We start from the raw sequence: 17,589 nt of genomic DNA, 5'->3' as shown, positions 1-17,589 counted from the left end.
CTGACTGAACCAAATACCTCCTAATACACTGCATTTTAAAATCATGTTAGTTTTTAATCTGACACAACGTGAGAAAAATTTGTGAACAAACCCAAGAAGAAAAAGTTAAAATACATATATGTATGTTACACTGTCATTTTCAAATTTCAAACTCTTAAGGAAAAAATAAGCTAAAAGAGAATTATCACTAGCTACAAGAAAGGGAAAAAAAATTTTGAATAGTTTCTTTTGAGAGACAAGAAAAAAAGGAAAAGATTCATTCACCACAACTCGAAGTATCTCCCTAGGCTCATGTTTAGACATGTCAAATGTCACACCTTTTCTGAAACAGTAAATGCAGATACGTCGTTTCTCATAAGAAAATGACCTACAAGCGGTTTACCTGTCACATCAGGCAGCTGGGATATCCCCCTCAAGGCCAGGGCCCAGGCAAGTCTCACTGTGGCTTGCAGTCCTGGCAGCTTCCAAGGCTGTGAGTCTTGAAGGCGAGAGTGAATCGTTGCAATGTATTGTCTCTCTGTCAACAGTGGAAGTTGATGAATCATATCTGAAAACAAAAATAGACACTATACCAAAAAGTAGAGAAAATTTCCACTTTTGATGTACAGGAATGATATCTAAGAATAAGAAAGTCAGAGAATCCCTATAAAAAAAGACTAATTAAACATTAATCTTTGAAATAAGTACACTATTGCAAAAACTGTACACAAACTAAAAATGAAAGAAATGACAATAATCCTAAATTTTAGTTTCATTACTTTCAGTGTTTTTTTTTTGTTTGTTTAAGTGTTCTACTAACAAATTTGAAAAAAGTTAAACAGCCACTCATTTTTTTCTGTGCACAAATTCCTAAAATATAAACCAAGGTTAAAGATTAAAGAACGATACTTTTACGAGGTAAATAATAGCCTGAATTTAAAATATTAAAAACAAAACCCTAATCAAAACAAAGCATGCCAATTGCAAACATGCATCTAGTCTGATTATAACATAAATGAAACAACCAAATAATTAAGGTATTTTCAATTATACTATGGGACTTCAAAAAAGCACAAGGTCCCAAATCTAAAATAGTGGGAAACATCACTGATCACCTACGAATTTTAGTTTACTTCATTGTTTTCTTATATTTTGTTTTGATGTCATTCTGTGAATAACTAGTTCAGTGGTTCCAACCTTAAACCAGGAAGAACACTTTCTTTAATTTTCTGTATTTTTAAAGTTTATGTCTACTATTATACATGAATTAGTAATTCACTACTCCCGTTAACAAAAGATTTCAACAAGTAATTAAGGTGAGATAATCAAAATAAGTACCCTAAATGAATATCAAGCCTATGAAACTTCCCAGGCATTCATTCTATTTAGCATTTCAAAGTTCCAGCTTACAAACTTCCATTAACACAGCCAACATCTAGACTTAATTCTGTGCTTCATTTCATTCAATACAGGAAATCTGACCAACGCATTAACTGGCAGCGTTCCCATGAGTAGCACGGGTCAATGGACATGAGTCTGAGCAAGCTCCAGGAGATGGTGAAGGACAGGGAAGCCTGGCGTGCTGCAGTCCATGGGGTCGCAAAAGTCGGACGCGACTGAGCGACTTAACAATGAAGCACAGATGCTGCTTGTGATGTGACATGACGTATCAGCCGACAATTGACTGGAGGTACGGGGTAGCTGTGTTACATAAGCCTTGCCTAACGGCTAGGGATGACCTCCAAAGACGAATGGGAACTGTCTGTGCTCTTCACATATCTAACGAAAGCAAAACTGGGATGATACAATAAAGAGCGGACAGGGGATAACTGTTGGAATAATTACAAATATTTGTGACATTAAATGGGCTTCCCAGATGGCGCTAGTAGTAAAGAACCTGCCTGCCAAGGCAGAAGACGTAAGAGAAGCAGGTTCAATCCCTGGGTTGGGAAGATCCCCTGGAGGGCATGGCAACCCACTCCAGTATTCTTGCCTAGAGTCCCATGGATGGAGGAGCCTGGCAGTCAAAAGAGACGTGACTGAAGCGACTTACCATGTACGCATGACATTAAATAGCAATAATCTTCCTTTGTCAGAATCATTCTTAAGATCCTCAGCTCTAAGCAATAACTGTTTATAAGGTTGTTTAAGTTGTTTAGTCACTAAGTCATGTCTGACTCTTTTGTGACCCCATGGACTGCAGCCTGCCAAGCTCCTCTCTCCATGGGATTTCCCAGGCAAGAATACTAGAGTGGGTTGCCATTTCCTTCTCCAGGGGATCTTCTCAACCCAGGGATCAAACGTTTATATCCTGCATTGCCAAATGGATTCTTTACTGCTGAGCCACCAGAGAAGCCTGTTTACAAGGTTAACAAGAGAAATTCTACCTACTTCACAGAAAACAACATCAAAAATGATATGTTACTAAAAATTATAGTCATCCTCCCGTAGAACGAAAGGTTTAAAACGTGAATAAATAACAAGCACGTTATGCATGCTTAATTCACACACACACAGTGGAAATCCTTTAGCCACTCTTCCATTTCAAAATCCCAAACGATAAAAGAAACATCAAACGGGGTTGAAATTACTTTCACAATGTGATCTTATATCTAAATATTCAAATATGGATGAATTACACACAAAGGAATAAACTATACAATTTACATTTTAGTTGTTAGACTGTCACCTTTCTTAAATGTCATCTCCACAATTAAATCTGATTTTTTAAAATAAATGTATTAATGGATACAAAGTTCACTACCATCACGTTCCTCTGTGCTTTCTTCTATAAAGCTGCTATCGAAGCAGTACAAAAGCGCCATAAGAAGACCCAGGTTCACTGCATCCAACGAGCCATTGGCCTCAACCGTCACTCTTTCCAAATGTCCAATAAGGAGGAGAGTGTCATCTTTGCCTAAAGGTGACTGGCAAGCCCAGGCGAAAAGGCTTTCTGCCAGAGACTGCCTGCACTCCTTGATAAGATCAGAAACCTAGAAATAAAGGTGAAGGTGAATGATTATCATTATAAATGAATTACTATGAAGCCAGATCTTATTCCAAAGTGTCAACCATCTATTATAAAGGTGAACTAAATAAATGTATCTGAGTCCGTAAGTGACCCTAAAATCTCAACTCTGCAATTCTGAAGAAATCCTAACTCCAGTTTCCTCTACAGGATAACCAATTTCTTAAAGGCCTCATTCTAGAAAAAGTGCCAGCATGGCACATAGTGACTAGAAAGAGGCTGAAACAAGTGCAAGTCAATTTCATGAACTGACCACACTTCAATATGTTATTAATTTTCCTACGCATGTATTAGAAGAATGTTCTGGTTGATACGACTTTTCTGCCTTGAAGATTTGACACAGACAACTATGAACTGACTCACTGAACACTTACCTCTTTCCGATGTTTTTCACTACCCAAACCTCTCTCACGCTGCAGTTTCTCAAACTCATTGTTAACATCAATCTGTGACACCAGAGTAAGAACTTTGTAAGTCAATCCCTGCTCCATCAGCTCATCAGTAAACCGTGTGGTCATAGAAACCAGCTCCGGACTGTGATAAAAAATCAAGTTACAATGAATGATAGTGTTTAAACTTCCTCATCACATGGATATAGCAAATACTCTTTTGACAATAATGTTGGATAACTGGAAACAACCAGGATGAGTTATAACCTAGCTCTTTTCATTCTTTTCAGATCACTGTATTTCAGTAAACGTTTAACCATACATAACTGAGTAATATTTCATTTGTAAATGAAATAAAGCAGGTTTAAACTGTTGTGTTATTCCTAGCACAAGGAAGGGTTTATTACTCAACTTATGTTATACACTTTACTTCAATTATACATACCAAAGAGAAAGTTTTGTTTCTAAAATTATAATTCTTCAAGCAATTTCTAATTAAGCCCTGAAATCCTAGAATGCAAACAGACCTGAGTTCAAGGGTCCATGTCTTTCCTCGTCGGGACTGTACCAAGGCTTTCAGGGAATTTGCAATGCACCGCTTTCCATCCCAGTATAAAAGAACAGCTACTAATCCTCTGGTGAGGCCAGGAAAATGTGGCTGTTGGTGCTCTCCTGGAAAAGGAAGTTGAGAAATAATTTAGGAAGTAAACATGTATGTGTTTAGGCTGCAACAAAAATCATGATACCAATGCTCAGTTCAAAGAAATTACGAAATCTCAGGGTCATGTATGGATGTGAGAGTTGGACTGTGAAGAAGGCTGAGCGCTGAAGAATTGATGCTTTGGAACTGTGGTGTTGGAGAAGACTCTTGAGAGTCCCTTGGACCGCAAGGAGATCCAACCAGTCCATTCTGAAGGAGATCAGCCCTGGGATTTCTTTGGAGGGAATGATGCTGAAGCTGAAACTCCAATACTTTGGCCACCTCATGCGAAGAGTTGACTCACTGGAAAAGACTCTGATGCTGGGAGGGATTGGGGGCAGGAGGAGAAGGGGACGACAGAGGATGAGATAGCTGGATGGCAGCCCCGACTCGATGGACTTGAGTCTGAGTGAACTCCGGGAGTTGGTGATGGACAGGGAGGCCTGGCGTGCTGCGATTCATGGGGTCGCAAAGAGTCAGACATGACTGAGCTGAACTGAACTGGAGGGCCCCTACCTTAGGGTTTAAGGGGCTCTACTTCAAACACCTATCCATTGTTTTATTCTTTCAGATAAAATCTTTCAAATATTTTTAAGACTCTTCCCCTAGTAAACTAAGTAACCTTTTCTTATGTTTCAACTTTTACTCGCTCTTTCGCACTACTCCCCTCTGCGTAAATTCTGCTTTGTCTTTTCTGAACAACCTTGCCCACAGCTTCATTTCCTATGGTTTTCTTCTGCCCTTGGCCCAGTCACTCCTACACTCTCCTCCCTTCTCTTCCCCAAATTCATCTCACTGCCTCACAGTTCTTACAGGCGACTTCTTCTGCCTGGATGTCCTTTGTCTTCCGAGTGAGCACCTACTCCACCTGACAGATGCCTAATTACTTTCAACGACCTCTGCAAGCCTCGTGATCTCGGTGGACTTCTCTACAACAACCTGAGGTCAATTTAAACATCTCCCCGCTGGGCCATCCCCAAACTTTGCATGAATGCACTTAATGGGTCACAATTACTGGTTTCTATGTCTTTCTCAGTTATTAGATTATCAGAGACTGAACTGAACTGAATAACTTCACTTATAATAACTTATAAGCTAGTTGAGGTTTTATTCATCTTTATATCTCTGGAATCTTAACACAGTGCCTGACCCATAATATGCACAGGAAAAATATTTGGTAAATGAAGTTTTGAATTAAACTCACAACTGGAGCATGCCCAGTTAACATCTCCATCACAGAATGGGAAAATGACCTTAGTCATTCTCAATATCTTACTTCTTTTAATGCAACCTTAGGTCAAAAGCCAGATATTATTCTGGCAGCTGCATGGTTATCTTCAGACATATTAGACTGTCTTTCAATTAAAATGTCCACCTGGCTTCTTCACATGGCTCCCCAGCTATGACTGAAATGAACTACTTATTTTACGGAAATTTCAATCTTTTCTCTATATAGCAGCAGGACAAATAATTTCAGTTTTTCCAGATTCTATAACTCTTATGCTTAAAGCCCCTGCCAACAACTTCCCACTGCAATTGGAATAAAATCCAAACAATTTTCACAGCCTGCAAGACTATGATCTGACTCCTTTGATGTCCTTGCCCTCTTTCGCTCTCGCCCTAATTCATGATGTTCTGGCCACTGTGGTCTTTTTGTCCTTCGGCAGGCCTTTGCTCTCACCTCATGCTCTGCAATCCCTGGAACACCCTTCCTCAACAACTCTGGTATCTCGTCATCATATAGGTTCCAGATCGAATGCTCCAGTCTCAGAGAGGCCTTCCCTTAGTATACTCCTTACACAGTTCCCTCTACCAGCCCCCATCTCTATCCCGCTGCCTTGTTTTACTGCCTTCCTAGAACTCAGTATTATTGAAATTATTTTATCTTTACCTAGGAACTTCCCTTGTGGTTCAGATGGTAAAGAGTCTGCCTTCAGTGAGGTAGACCTGGGTTCAATCCCTGGGTCGGGAAGATCCCCTGGGGAAGGAAATGACAACCCACTCCAGTATTATGCCTGGAGAATTCCATGGATGGAGGAGCCTGGCAAGCTATAGTCCATGGGGTTGCAAAGAGTCAGACCCGACTGAGCAACTTCACTCAGTCATGAATATTCTTTACCTATTAATTGTCCGAATCACCCCCTCAAAAGCAAACGCCAAAAAAGCAGTGACCTTACCTTCTTACTCATTGTACGACAAGAAATGCTCTGTGCTATAAAAATGTCTGAGATGCAGTCAGCTATTCTTTGCGAGTCAATGACAGAGAAAAAGTCTATCTTAAAACAGTTAAATTTCCAACAACTTTGACCACTAAACTAAAGCCTTCCCATTAGTCAAAGATAAACAAAAGGCAATATTGTGAATATGAAATAAACTGCATCTTTAGAAACTACTGTGGAATCTAAATGGTGTAATATTTGAAATCACAAGTGAATAATTTTATATGTATGTACTGCCTTACCATAGGTTAACCGTCAACCCACCAGCCAAAAGAAGTTCAACAGCTGCCAGTTCTCCAATATCAAAAAGGTCACTGAGGATAAACGCCTCTTTAATGAGCTGTTCAGGAAGAAGTCGGGTTCCCTGTTGACCCTGAATGGCAACTCCCTCTGTGCTGGCTTTCTGAACCTTCTCATGTTGTTGAACGTTTTTTGGCTACAAGAGTAAAAATAAATAAATAGGATCATTTCATGAAAATGGCACATCGAAACAAGGTGTAAAACTGTTACCTAGAGAAGTTCATTCACAAAGCAGTCTGGTAAGAAGACAAACAGTATTTCTTATCATATGATCTACAGTTAGAACTTTATGAGGTAACATTTTACATCCCTTTCAACTTTTTACACTCTGATTACCTTCTCAATAACTATTTCTGCTCAACTCGGAAAGGCTGAGAAATCACACAAAACAGCATCCAACTTTTCAAGTGTCTAAGGAACTTTCCAATCATATCTTTAAGAAGTATAAAAACAATGAATCTTCAAGTGGAAGACAGCAAATGGAAATGAATTGCTGAATTAAATAGGAGGATTAATGATAGTTTGTTAGTATGTTATTTTAAAATGTAGTCTTATTTGTAAAAAGATTTACCTGCAAATATTTAACACATAACATAGTATAGAATTACTTGGTGGGCCATAAAATCTTAGGTATTTCTACACTGAAAAAGGCCATATAGTCATTTAATCCACCTTCTCTATTTGCAGAAGGGAAAAACTCATGCCCAGAGAAGTCAGGTGGCTTGCCTATGGTCACACAACTCTTCAGTGGGAGAGCCAAGACTGGAACTCAGTTCAACTGGCTCCCAGGCCAGGGCTCTTTCTGGTAAGACAAACCCATAAATAGCTCTTAGATGGCCTTGCTAGTGTATAAAGAAAACTGTCAAACAGCAGGGAAAGGAGTTTCCAAATATGAACCCCCCACCGCTGAAGTAATCTACTCCTCATTGAAAAGTATGTCAAGATGCAGTGATTAACGATATGCAAGAATTTACTTATTCAGTTAACACAACTTACGCAACGTTATAAAGAATTAAAATGTTGAAGTGTACCTGGAAATAAATAAAATAATCAACCTTACTAAGCTTAGATGGATTAACTGCAAGTTAGAAATTCCAAAAAGGCTTCTATTTCCGGAATACGTAGACCTTCCAAAATCGTATTCAAATACTATCAGGATACCTGCTAGTTAGAATTAAAAGCTATATTAACTTCCATGGAGAACAGAAAGAATAATTGCTCCTAGGAAATTTCCATCTTTAGAAAAAACCTGAATCAACAGACTAGAACAAGTAACATATTGCATTTAAATGCATTAAGAATTTACTTGCGCCTTCAATCTTGAAAGGAAAAAGCAAATTCAAGAAGCAAAAAAAGAAAATCTCCTACAGGGTTTTTGAACAATGAGATGAAGTCAGGTTTGTGCTTCTTCAAAATCATGTCAAGGAGGTGGACCGCTTCAGGTTGTCTTCTCCAAAGAGCGTTCCCCACAGTCTGCCAAATGTCTTTGTAAGGGCCCCACAGACTAGCGGCTTAAAGGAAAAATAAATAAAATCAGCATCAAGTAGAACATACATTTGGAAAAGAAGGCAAAGTTATTGTCTACGCATTTTAGTCACACTCACAGAAACTTTTAAATATAAGGAATTACATATACAACCCAAACATTAATATAAAAGAGTATTAGAACTCACAAGCAATAACACAAACATCATTTTACCCACCTTAATATAAAGTAAATCCTGACTTTAAACTGAAGCATTAGTGGAACCTGGTTTTGTCACTTTATTAGTTATGTGACATGCAGTGAGAAACTAACCCCTCTGAATTTCAGTTTCCTTATATACAAAATAGGGACATCACCTGCTTCTTACGGTTGAATCGACTAAGGATAAACTAAGTAAAACACACAACACTGTGTCTGGCATATCACAATCACTCAATAAATGTAACTGCCTTTCCTTCCCTCTCTATCATCCAGAGGAAAAGCAGGAATGGGAGGAGGAGGAACCAGAGTCTGTAAAACTTAGAAGCTGAAAAAAAGTATTTTACTTTGGCTGGGACACTAGCTGTTAAAAAAACAGCATAGAAATACAGAATTCTTCTGTAAACTCATTTAATAAAGGATCACATTTTTCTTTGTAAAGATACTAAGAATAAGAAGTAATACTTACAGAACTCTTGCTATGTGCTACTAAGTACGGTTTGAAAAAAATGACACAGAAGCCCAAAGTTTCTCTTTGCAAACAATCAGACATAGTACCCCTATATGTTAATAAAGACTCTGAAATGGAAACTAACCAAAACCAATCACTCACTCAACTGATGCACTAACTATAGCTCAAATCGTGAACAGTGGGCTGCAAACATGTTTAACTGATATCTAAGAAAACACAAATCCCACTAAAGTCACCAGGACAGTCAGAAAGACATGCAAGATAACTGTAACCTAACTAAATGCATTACAATCTTATGAACAGTGTTGTCAGAAGGCAGCAAAGTACTGTGCAAATTTTTTTAAAGGGATGTGCAAGAAAGTAAAAGTCGCAAAGTCATGTCCAACTCTGTGACCCTATGGACTATGCAGTCCATGGAATTCTCCAGGCCAGAATACTGGAGTGAGTAGCATTCCCTTCTCCAGGGGATCTTCCCAACCCAGGGATTGAACCCAGGTCTTCTGCATTGCAGGTGGATTCTTTACCAGCTAAGCCACAAGGGAAGCCCGATGTGCAAGAAGAGGACAGACTAAACCAGTCAAGCTAGAGCATTCATTCATTGTACTGAGGACCTTCCATGTGCCAGGGACTATACAGGAAGCAGAACAGACAGGATCCCTGGAACTTATACATTGATGAGAAAGACAGGCTATTAAATGAGAATTCAAAACACAACTAACAGTCTAATGAAAGGTATGATGAAGAAGTAGAGTCCTATGAGAAGATACAAAAGGAAGCATCTAACTTGATGTGATGGGCAGGGAGGAAGTTGTGTGTCAGGTCTTTGCTATGGGGATATGAGCGAAAGGGGATCACTTGTCTCGACCTTACATAGAGAACAATCACCCAACCCCCAGCTTTGCTTTTCCCATCTTGACTCTAAACTTGCCAATCTTCTGATGGAAAATACAGCATGTCATATAAACTTTCCAGAATAAAATGTGCTCAGGAAATGAGGACCCAGGCAGATGTACTTCCCACTAAAGATCAATTAATTGACATACTGGTTTACATATCTGTCTGAGGGTCAGTAGAGAAAATAAATTACTGGCATCTACTTGACTCTGGATACAACTAACAAATATCACAGCTCCAGGCCTGCTAAGATGAGGACCCGACCCTAGATCCTGGTGACTGCCTATGAGGGGCCAGCTGGATGGTGGCTACCTGACTTCCCTAGAGATTATTTCCTTGGCTCTTTCCAGCTGCTGAGGACAGAGCAGGTTTGAGCCTTGTCTTCCTGGCCAAGATGGAACTTTTCCCATTAGTAAATGGGCAAGTTTCAAGTAGTAGATGACAAAATGCATGTATCCTCAGTCACTCACTCGTGTCTGATTCTTTGAGACCTGGTGGACTAGATCCCTCTATCCATGGGATTCTCCAGGCAAGAATACTGGAGTGGTTGCCATTTCCTTCTCCAAGGGATCTTGCCAACTCAGGGATTGAACCTGCATCTCCTGCACTGGCAGGCAGATTCTTTACCACTGAGCCACATGGGAAGCCCCGGAAGACAAAATAAACCTGGACAATGGTGTGATGGACAGACTAACTAGAATACGAAGCATCAGGACCCAAGGATGATCGGTAGGTAAGTTACTCATGAGGTGATGGAACCTTAAGCAGGACGAGGGCAGGAAAACAGAAAGGTGAGAGCTGTTGGTACAGTCAGAACTGGCTCCTGACTGGCACAGGGTATGAAGGAAAGTTATCGAAACTGACTTGTAGGAACTTCCTTGCGGTTCAGTGGGTACGGCTCAGTGCTCCCAATGCAGGGGGCCCAGGTTCAATCCTTGGCCAGGGAACTGAGTCTCACATTTGGCAACTAAGACCCAAAGCAGCCAAATTAAAAGAAATAAATAATTTTTAAAAAAAGAAAACTGACTTGTAGGCAAATGTGAAAGTCACCTTACCACAAGTATTTTTAAAATCTGACAAAAAGCTAACAAAAATAGACTGTCTGTAAAAATAATACTTAATAGAACCTCTGATGAACGATTCTTCGCAGTATATACAGCTTAAATAAGTTCAGTGAATTCTAGAGAAAATTCTACTTCCCTCCTTTTATGGGAAGGCATCCAATAACAGATCAAAAATCCCACCTATTCACTCATTCATCATGGACTAGGTATGCATAAGCTCGCAGTGTAGTGGGGAAGCACATTTCCCACACAGTCACACTTCAGGGCAATCTCCAATATGGAGTAAGGGCTATGACAGTGAAGCACCCAGGGCAAAGACCCCACAATAGAGGAATGTGACCTTGCCGGGGAGATCAGGGAAGGCAAGGATGCACTGAGCAAGAGATGGTTATTAGGCTGAAATGCGAAGGATAAAAGGGGGAGTGGAAGGTGGTAGACATAACACTCCAGGAAAAAAGGACAACACATGGGTTCCCAAGGCAAGGGGAAATGCTGCATTCTCAAACTGCAGAAAACGCCAAGAGAGCCAGAGTACCAAGAGGGTTCGCAAGGGGGGCAACTGGCACACCATGCAGGGCTGACGAGCTCCTGCTAAGGATTTTGGTCTTACCCGTGAAGATCAGTGAGAAAAAGATCTCACATGTCTGCTGGACTTACTGAAACTGAAAAGCATGTAAAAGTTGACGGCCGTTCAGGAGGATGGGAACAGACTAGAGAGGCTTCCCTGGTGGCTCAGCAGGAAAGAATCTGCCTGCCAAGGCACAAGATGCAGGTTCAATCCCTGCATTGGGACGATCCCCTGGAGAAGGAAATGGCAACCCACTGCAGTATTCTTGCCTGGGAAATCCTATGGACAGAGGAGCCTGGCGGGCTTCAGTCCATGGGGTCACAAAGAGTCTCATGCAACTTAGTGACTAAACAGCAACAAGAGACTAGAGTGGGTGGAGGAGGAGAAGGTATGGAAACAGTCAGTGAACACTGCTGCATGTTTGAAAGATCTGACTGTGAAGAGGAGCAAGAGGACAGTAACGGGTGCGGCATGAAATCAAGAAAGAGGGCACTCAGTGGAAAGAAAAGGAACAAGACACAGAGGCAAATCGACAAGAGGAGGGAGTAACAGGGATAAGGCTGTAAAGGGTAGGCTCTACCTTAGGCAGGAAAACAGGGAAACTGACTCAAGGGTGTAGCTGTATCTACCTTTGTAGGTTTAAGGGTGAAAAAGGAGTTCATGCCTTTTGGCTTCTTTCTGTGTGACTAGGGGACTAAGGGATCAGTTGGAGGTTAAAGATTTGATGAGCGTGGAAAAGGTCTGAAATAGACAATGCTATGAACAGGACAGGGGTGACCAGACAGCCCTCCAAGGATTGTCAGTGTTAATGGCTGCTTACTCACAAGCCTATAGGTCTACTCAGCCAGGCTGACATGGGTCACAATACTAGTAAACCACGCAGCTGAAACTCAAGCATAGGTCTTTGAACTCTACAATCTACTTTTTTCCCTTTCTACAATTCTAAGATGTTTAAGTTTTTTCTTGAACCATGATTAAAAAGCACATAGCATAGAATTTTCCATCTTAAATGTTTTTAAGTATGCAGCTCAGTAGCATTAAGGGCAATCGTACTGTTGTATAACAGATCTCCGGAACTATTTGATCTTGCAAAACTGAAATTTTGTACCTGTTAAACAAGCCCCCATTTCCCCCTCCCCTCAGCCTCTGGCAACCAACATTTTTTGCTTCTGTGAGTGTGACTACTTTCAATCCCTCACATGAGTGTGACTACTTTCAATCCATCACATAAGTAGAATTATACAGTATTTGTCTTTGTTACTGGCTTACTTCATTTAGCAGAAAGTCTTCAAGGTTTATTCATGTTGTAGCATAGGACAGGATTTCCTTTTCAAAGCTGAATAACATTCCATTATAGATGTACAGACCACAGTATTTACCCATTAACTTGTCAATGGGCATTTGGGTTACTTTCCTGGACATCTTTTTTTTCTTTTTAATATTCTCCTGGGACTTCCCTGGTGGTTCAGTGGCTAATACTCCACACTCCCAATGCAGGGGGCCGGGTTTGATGTCTGGTCAGGAACCAGATCACGCATGTCACAACTAAAGATCTCGCATGCCACAACTAAGACCCAGTGTAGCCTCTCCTGACTCAGCTCTTAAAAATGTTTCCTTTCTACGAGGCCAATTAAACACTTCTGCCACAAGACATTATTATACAATGTATACTCTTTGCAGCTGTTGGCAACAGCATTTTCCTTCAATGATTTATGTTTAAGAATAGTAACTTACAATGAATATATACTAAAGAAAAGTATGCTGCTAAGTCACTTCAGTCAAGTCACTTCAGTCGTGTTCGACTCTGTGCGACCCCACAGATGGCAGCCCACCAGGCTCCCCTGTCCCTGGGATTCTCCAGGCAAGAGTACTGGAGTGGGTTGCCATTTCCTTCTCCAATGCATGAAAGTGAAAAGTGAAAGTGAAGTCGCTCAGTCGTGTCCGACTCTTAGCGACCCCATGGACTGCAGCCTACCAGGCTCCTCCGTCCATGGGATTTTCCAGGCAAGAGTACTGGAGTGGGTTGCCATTGCCTTCTCCAAAGAAAAGTATATAACCACACGTATAACATGCAAGACTTGTTTTAAGTTTATATCTGGGTGGGAGGACAGGACAGCAATATTAGGAAAGTAACTTCACTGCTAACATTCAGATACATGAAAATACTATGTAATGAATTAGGTTTTGCTTAAGTAGGGCTTCCCTGGTGGCTCAGACCGTGGAAAACATCTGCTGTAATGCAGGAGACCTAGATTCAATCCCTGGGTCAGAAAGATTCCTTGGAGAAGGGAATGGCAACCCACTCCAGTATTCTTGCCTGGAGAATTCCATGGACAGAGGAGCCTGGTGGGCTGCAGTCCACAGGGGTTGCAGAGTCAGACATGACTGAGTGACTAACATTTTCACAAGTAGGTTCACGTAGAAATTTAAGTATCAAAGACTGGCTTCAAGTTGGGGGTGGGGGGAAGACTGGCTTTAAATCATTAGCTGTATAACCTTCAAGTAGTTAAGCACTCTAAGACTCTTATTTCCAAATCTGTAAAATGATGTATTTAATACCAACCCCGGAGCTGTATAAGAGGGACTAAATGAAAGCACAACTCTAGGTCTAGTGCCTGGGAAAAGGAGGTGCTCAATAAACAGAATTCATTATTACAAAATAATTTATCATAGTGGTTCTGGAAGGGTTTGATTTACAAAAGTCAGATTTAGACAAGTTTTCAAAAATATCAGTCATGTGAAAAGAATAAGTGAAAAGTGAAAGTGGCTCAGCAGTGTCCGACTCTTTGCAACCCCACGGACTATATACAGTCCATGGAATTTTCCAGGCCAGAATACTGGAGTGGGTAGCTGTTCCCTTCTCCAGAGGATCTTCCCAACCCAGGGATCGAACCCACACTGCTTGCAGGCGGATTCTTTACCAGCGGAGCCACCAGGGAAGCCCATGAAAGGAATGTATAAGCAACAAGAAAAGACGGTACAGAGACGGAAAGAAAAGGCGCCCAGAAAGAGAGTCCTCTTGAGTGAAACGCCCTACAAGCATTTACCACACAGATGTGCTCTTAACTACCCATGAAGCTCAGCACGGCTTAATCAAGGCATTCTAAGCAGGAAATTCTTCATTTACCAGGCACGTTCCGGGCGCCACAGCACTTCTGGCATCCCTGGCCCGCCCGCTAGGCGCCAGCAGTGCATCCCAGGAATTGTGACAAGCAGAATGCACCCACTCTTTCAAACGCCCAGGTGGAGACACGGGGGGAGGGGTGGCGGGGGGTACGCGCCCGACTGAGAATTGACAAGAGAACCCAAACCAAGGCCTTCAAACTTTCTTCTCTCTCTTCTAGATTCTGCCCGTCCCCGACGGTCTAGTGCTCCAAGGGTTCAGGAACATCCAGGCACGGGCCACATAAGCCAAGCCGGGAGTCACGGCCCTCTGGACCACCTTCCGGATTGCAGGCTTCATAACCAAGGGACCTCGCTTTCTGTAGAACTACCCATCCACCCACCCAACCTAGAGGGGCCCCAGAGACTATTTTGAGGTGGGAGTTCTCATTTTAAGCTTGCGCTCGTGGCTGAAAAATATCTCTGGTCTCCTGGCCCCACTGAAAGAGACTTGCAAGTCCTGCAGGAATTCGGACCGCAGACACATACTGGGGTAGGGAGTGGAAGGCACTGGACTAGGCCCTGGTTATGAGAACTGCCCGTCCTGTTCCAGTGGACCAAGCCTCCCTGTCTCGAGCCTTAAGACCCGATTCTAGGGCTAGAGCCGCAGTGCCGACACGCGCCATTCAAACTGGGGAGGGGCGGGACTCCAGCCCCGGAGCTAAGGACAAGCGGGCACTTATGCACAAGGAGGGGGTCCTGGACTCCGAGAAAACTCACTACCTGGGTCTCTCCCTAAAGGACGGGTCAGCACCCTACCCACAGCTTGCATTCTGCCCCGGCCGCACCTACCCGAATTTACCGCCAACAGCGTCGCCATCTTGGAGGCGCAATAACGGAGCCCTCCTGCCGCACGAAAGCCCCATAAGAGAGTGAGGCTGCCCGGGGCGACGCCTGATCGGGAAGGTACCACGCTGTCCCTCTCGAACTGCACTCTCGACCGACCCAGGCGTACGGATACTCGAAAATCTGCTCTGAGTCACAGACGTCAATTTTCGCTGGGATTATTCCCATTCAAGTAAAGGCGAGGGCAACTAGTTCGGAGACGCAGGGTCCTCGAGTTGACGTCCATCGTGCAGTGCATTTTGGGATTTGTAGTTCAGTTTCTAATGATTCCAGTAGGTTAGCTAGGGACTTCCCTGAGTCCCGTGATTAAGACTCCGTGCTTCCACCGTAGGGAGCTCAGTTCGATCCCTAGTCGGGGAAAGAAGATCCTGCGTGCCACGAAACTCATCCAAAAGGAAAAATAAATAAAAGGAGACTGTTTCCAAAAAAAGTTAACTGAACAGAAAAAGATTAGTTATTGAAATGACACCCACTTATGATATTATGAAAGCTGTAAATTCAAAAATTCTACTTTAAATCTTCCTTGCATCACTCCCTTACTTTGGGGAGTTGAGTGGGGTGTACGGTGACAAACCTCAAAGAGCAACTTGACCGGTTACAAACTAAATTTTCATTACATTTCATCTATATAACAAGCATATTGTGTGAATATAGTTGCATGCAGTTAATCATAATTTTTTCTTATGAAAATTTCAGATGTGTACAAAATTAGAATAATGAATGCTCAGTTTCAATAACTGGTCAATTCCTGTACCTCACCCCTAACATGGGAGATTATATTGAAGCAATTTCCAAACATATCATTTCATAAACACCAAATATCTTCCTGCCTGCTGCTGCTGCTAAGTCGCTTCAGTCTTGTCCGACTCTGTGCGACCCCATAGACGGCAGCCCGCCAGGCTCCCCCATCCCTGGAATGTTCCAGGCAAGGACACTGGAGTGGGTTGCCATTTCCTTCTCCAATGCATGAAAGTGAAAAGTGAAAGTGAAGTCGCTCAGTCGTGACTGACGCACCTCCAAATAGCCGGACCTTCTTTTTCACTTGCTGAATTTTAGTTTACTAATTTTCAAACTAAAATACAGTCTTTACCATTTGCTATCACATGCGGAGAAGGCAATGGCACCTACTCCAGTACTCTTGCCTGGAAAAATCCCACGGGCGGAGGAGCCTGGAAGGCTGCAGTCCATGGGGTCGCAAAGAGTCGGACACGACAGAGCGACTTCACTTTCACTTTTCACTTTCATGCATTGAAGAAGGAAATAGCAACTCACTCCAGTGTTCTCGCCTGGAGAATCCCAGGGACGGGGGAGCCTGGTGGGCTGCCGTCTATGGGGTTGCACAGAGTCGAACACGACTGAAGCGACTTAGCCGTAGCAGCATCCAGATATTTATTAAGAATTTATCAAACAACAAGGCACTACTGTATAGCACAGGGAAATATATTCAATATCCTGTGATAAAACATACTAAAAAAGAATATGAAAAAGAAGGTAGGTATATATGTGCATAACTGAGTCACTTTGCATCTGCTTGCAATGCAGGAGACCTGGGTTCAATCCCTGGGTCGGGAAGATCCCCTGAAGAAGGCAATGGCACCCCACTCCAGTAGTCTTGCCTGGAAAATCCCATGGACGGAGGAGCCTGGTAGGCTACATGGGGTCACATGAGTCTGACACGACTGAGTGATGACACCTTACTAGTAATTAATACAACATTGTAACTCAACTACATTTCAATAAAAAATAAATTTAAAAAAGAATTTGCTTAAAATATGCCAGATATTTATTAGAAATATTTATTAAGAATGTTGTTGTTGTTACATTATCTCACTTAATCCCTGAAATAATCCTACTAGGGAAACATAATTATAGCTACTTATCTCAGAGATGTTTTATGTACCTTACAACCTCACTTTCTCGACCCCTCCAACATTTCACTGAGTTTGGGAGAAATTAGAATTTATATTCCCATTTCACTGTTGGAAAAAAAAAACAAATAATTTAGACAAAATCAGAGAGTATGTTGTTGAGAATAGCAAACATTCATTCTTTAGAATGAATAATATGGAATGACACAGTGTACATTAGGTGGAACACAAAATTCAGTGGTAAATTTTTTGAAAGTCATTGTCAAATAGAGACAAATGCCAGATTGCAATAAAAGTGATTTTAAGGCGAGAAGGGGAAGAGCAAATGAAAAGGTGAAGGGATTTTTCCTGAAGTTTATCACGAAAGTGAGAAGAATTTTGAGCAGAAACTTGGCAGGAAGTAGCATTCAAAGATT

General features: G+C 41.8%; 1 protein-coding gene across 1 annotated transcript in view; it reads right to left on the bottom strand.

Annotated features, from left to right (window-relative positions):
- The window catches only part of NUP205 (nucleoporin 205), a 77,472-nt gene extending 62,193 nt beyond the window's left edge, over positions 1-15,279 (bottom strand). Inside the window, exons 1-7 of the mRNA XM_052638558.1 lie at positions 15,252-15,279; positions 7,984-8,126; positions 6,580-6,751; positions 3,924-4,068; positions 3,382-3,541; positions 2,744-2,972; positions 383-547 (exon numbers count right to left, since the gene is read on the bottom strand). Of these exons, the coding sequence (XP_052494518.1) occupies positions 383-547; positions 2,744-2,972; positions 3,382-3,541; positions 3,924-4,068; positions 6,580-6,751; positions 7,984-8,126; positions 15,252-15,279 (1,042 nt within the window). The remainder of the gene's footprint in view (positions 1-382; positions 548-2,743; positions 2,973-3,381; positions 3,542-3,923; positions 4,069-6,579; positions 6,752-7,983; positions 8,127-15,251) is intronic.
- Positions 15,280-17,589: the final 2,310 nt, after the last annotated feature.

Source organism: Budorcas taxicolor, chromosome 4 (assembly GCF_023091745.1).
Source record: "Budorcas taxicolor isolate Tak-1 chromosome 4, Takin1.1, whole genome shotgun sequence".
In the NCBI taxonomy this organism is placed as follows: Eukaryota; Metazoa; Chordata; class Mammalia; order Artiodactyla; family Bovidae; genus Budorcas; species Budorcas taxicolor.
This window is presented reverse-complemented; position numbering and strand designations above follow the sequence as displayed.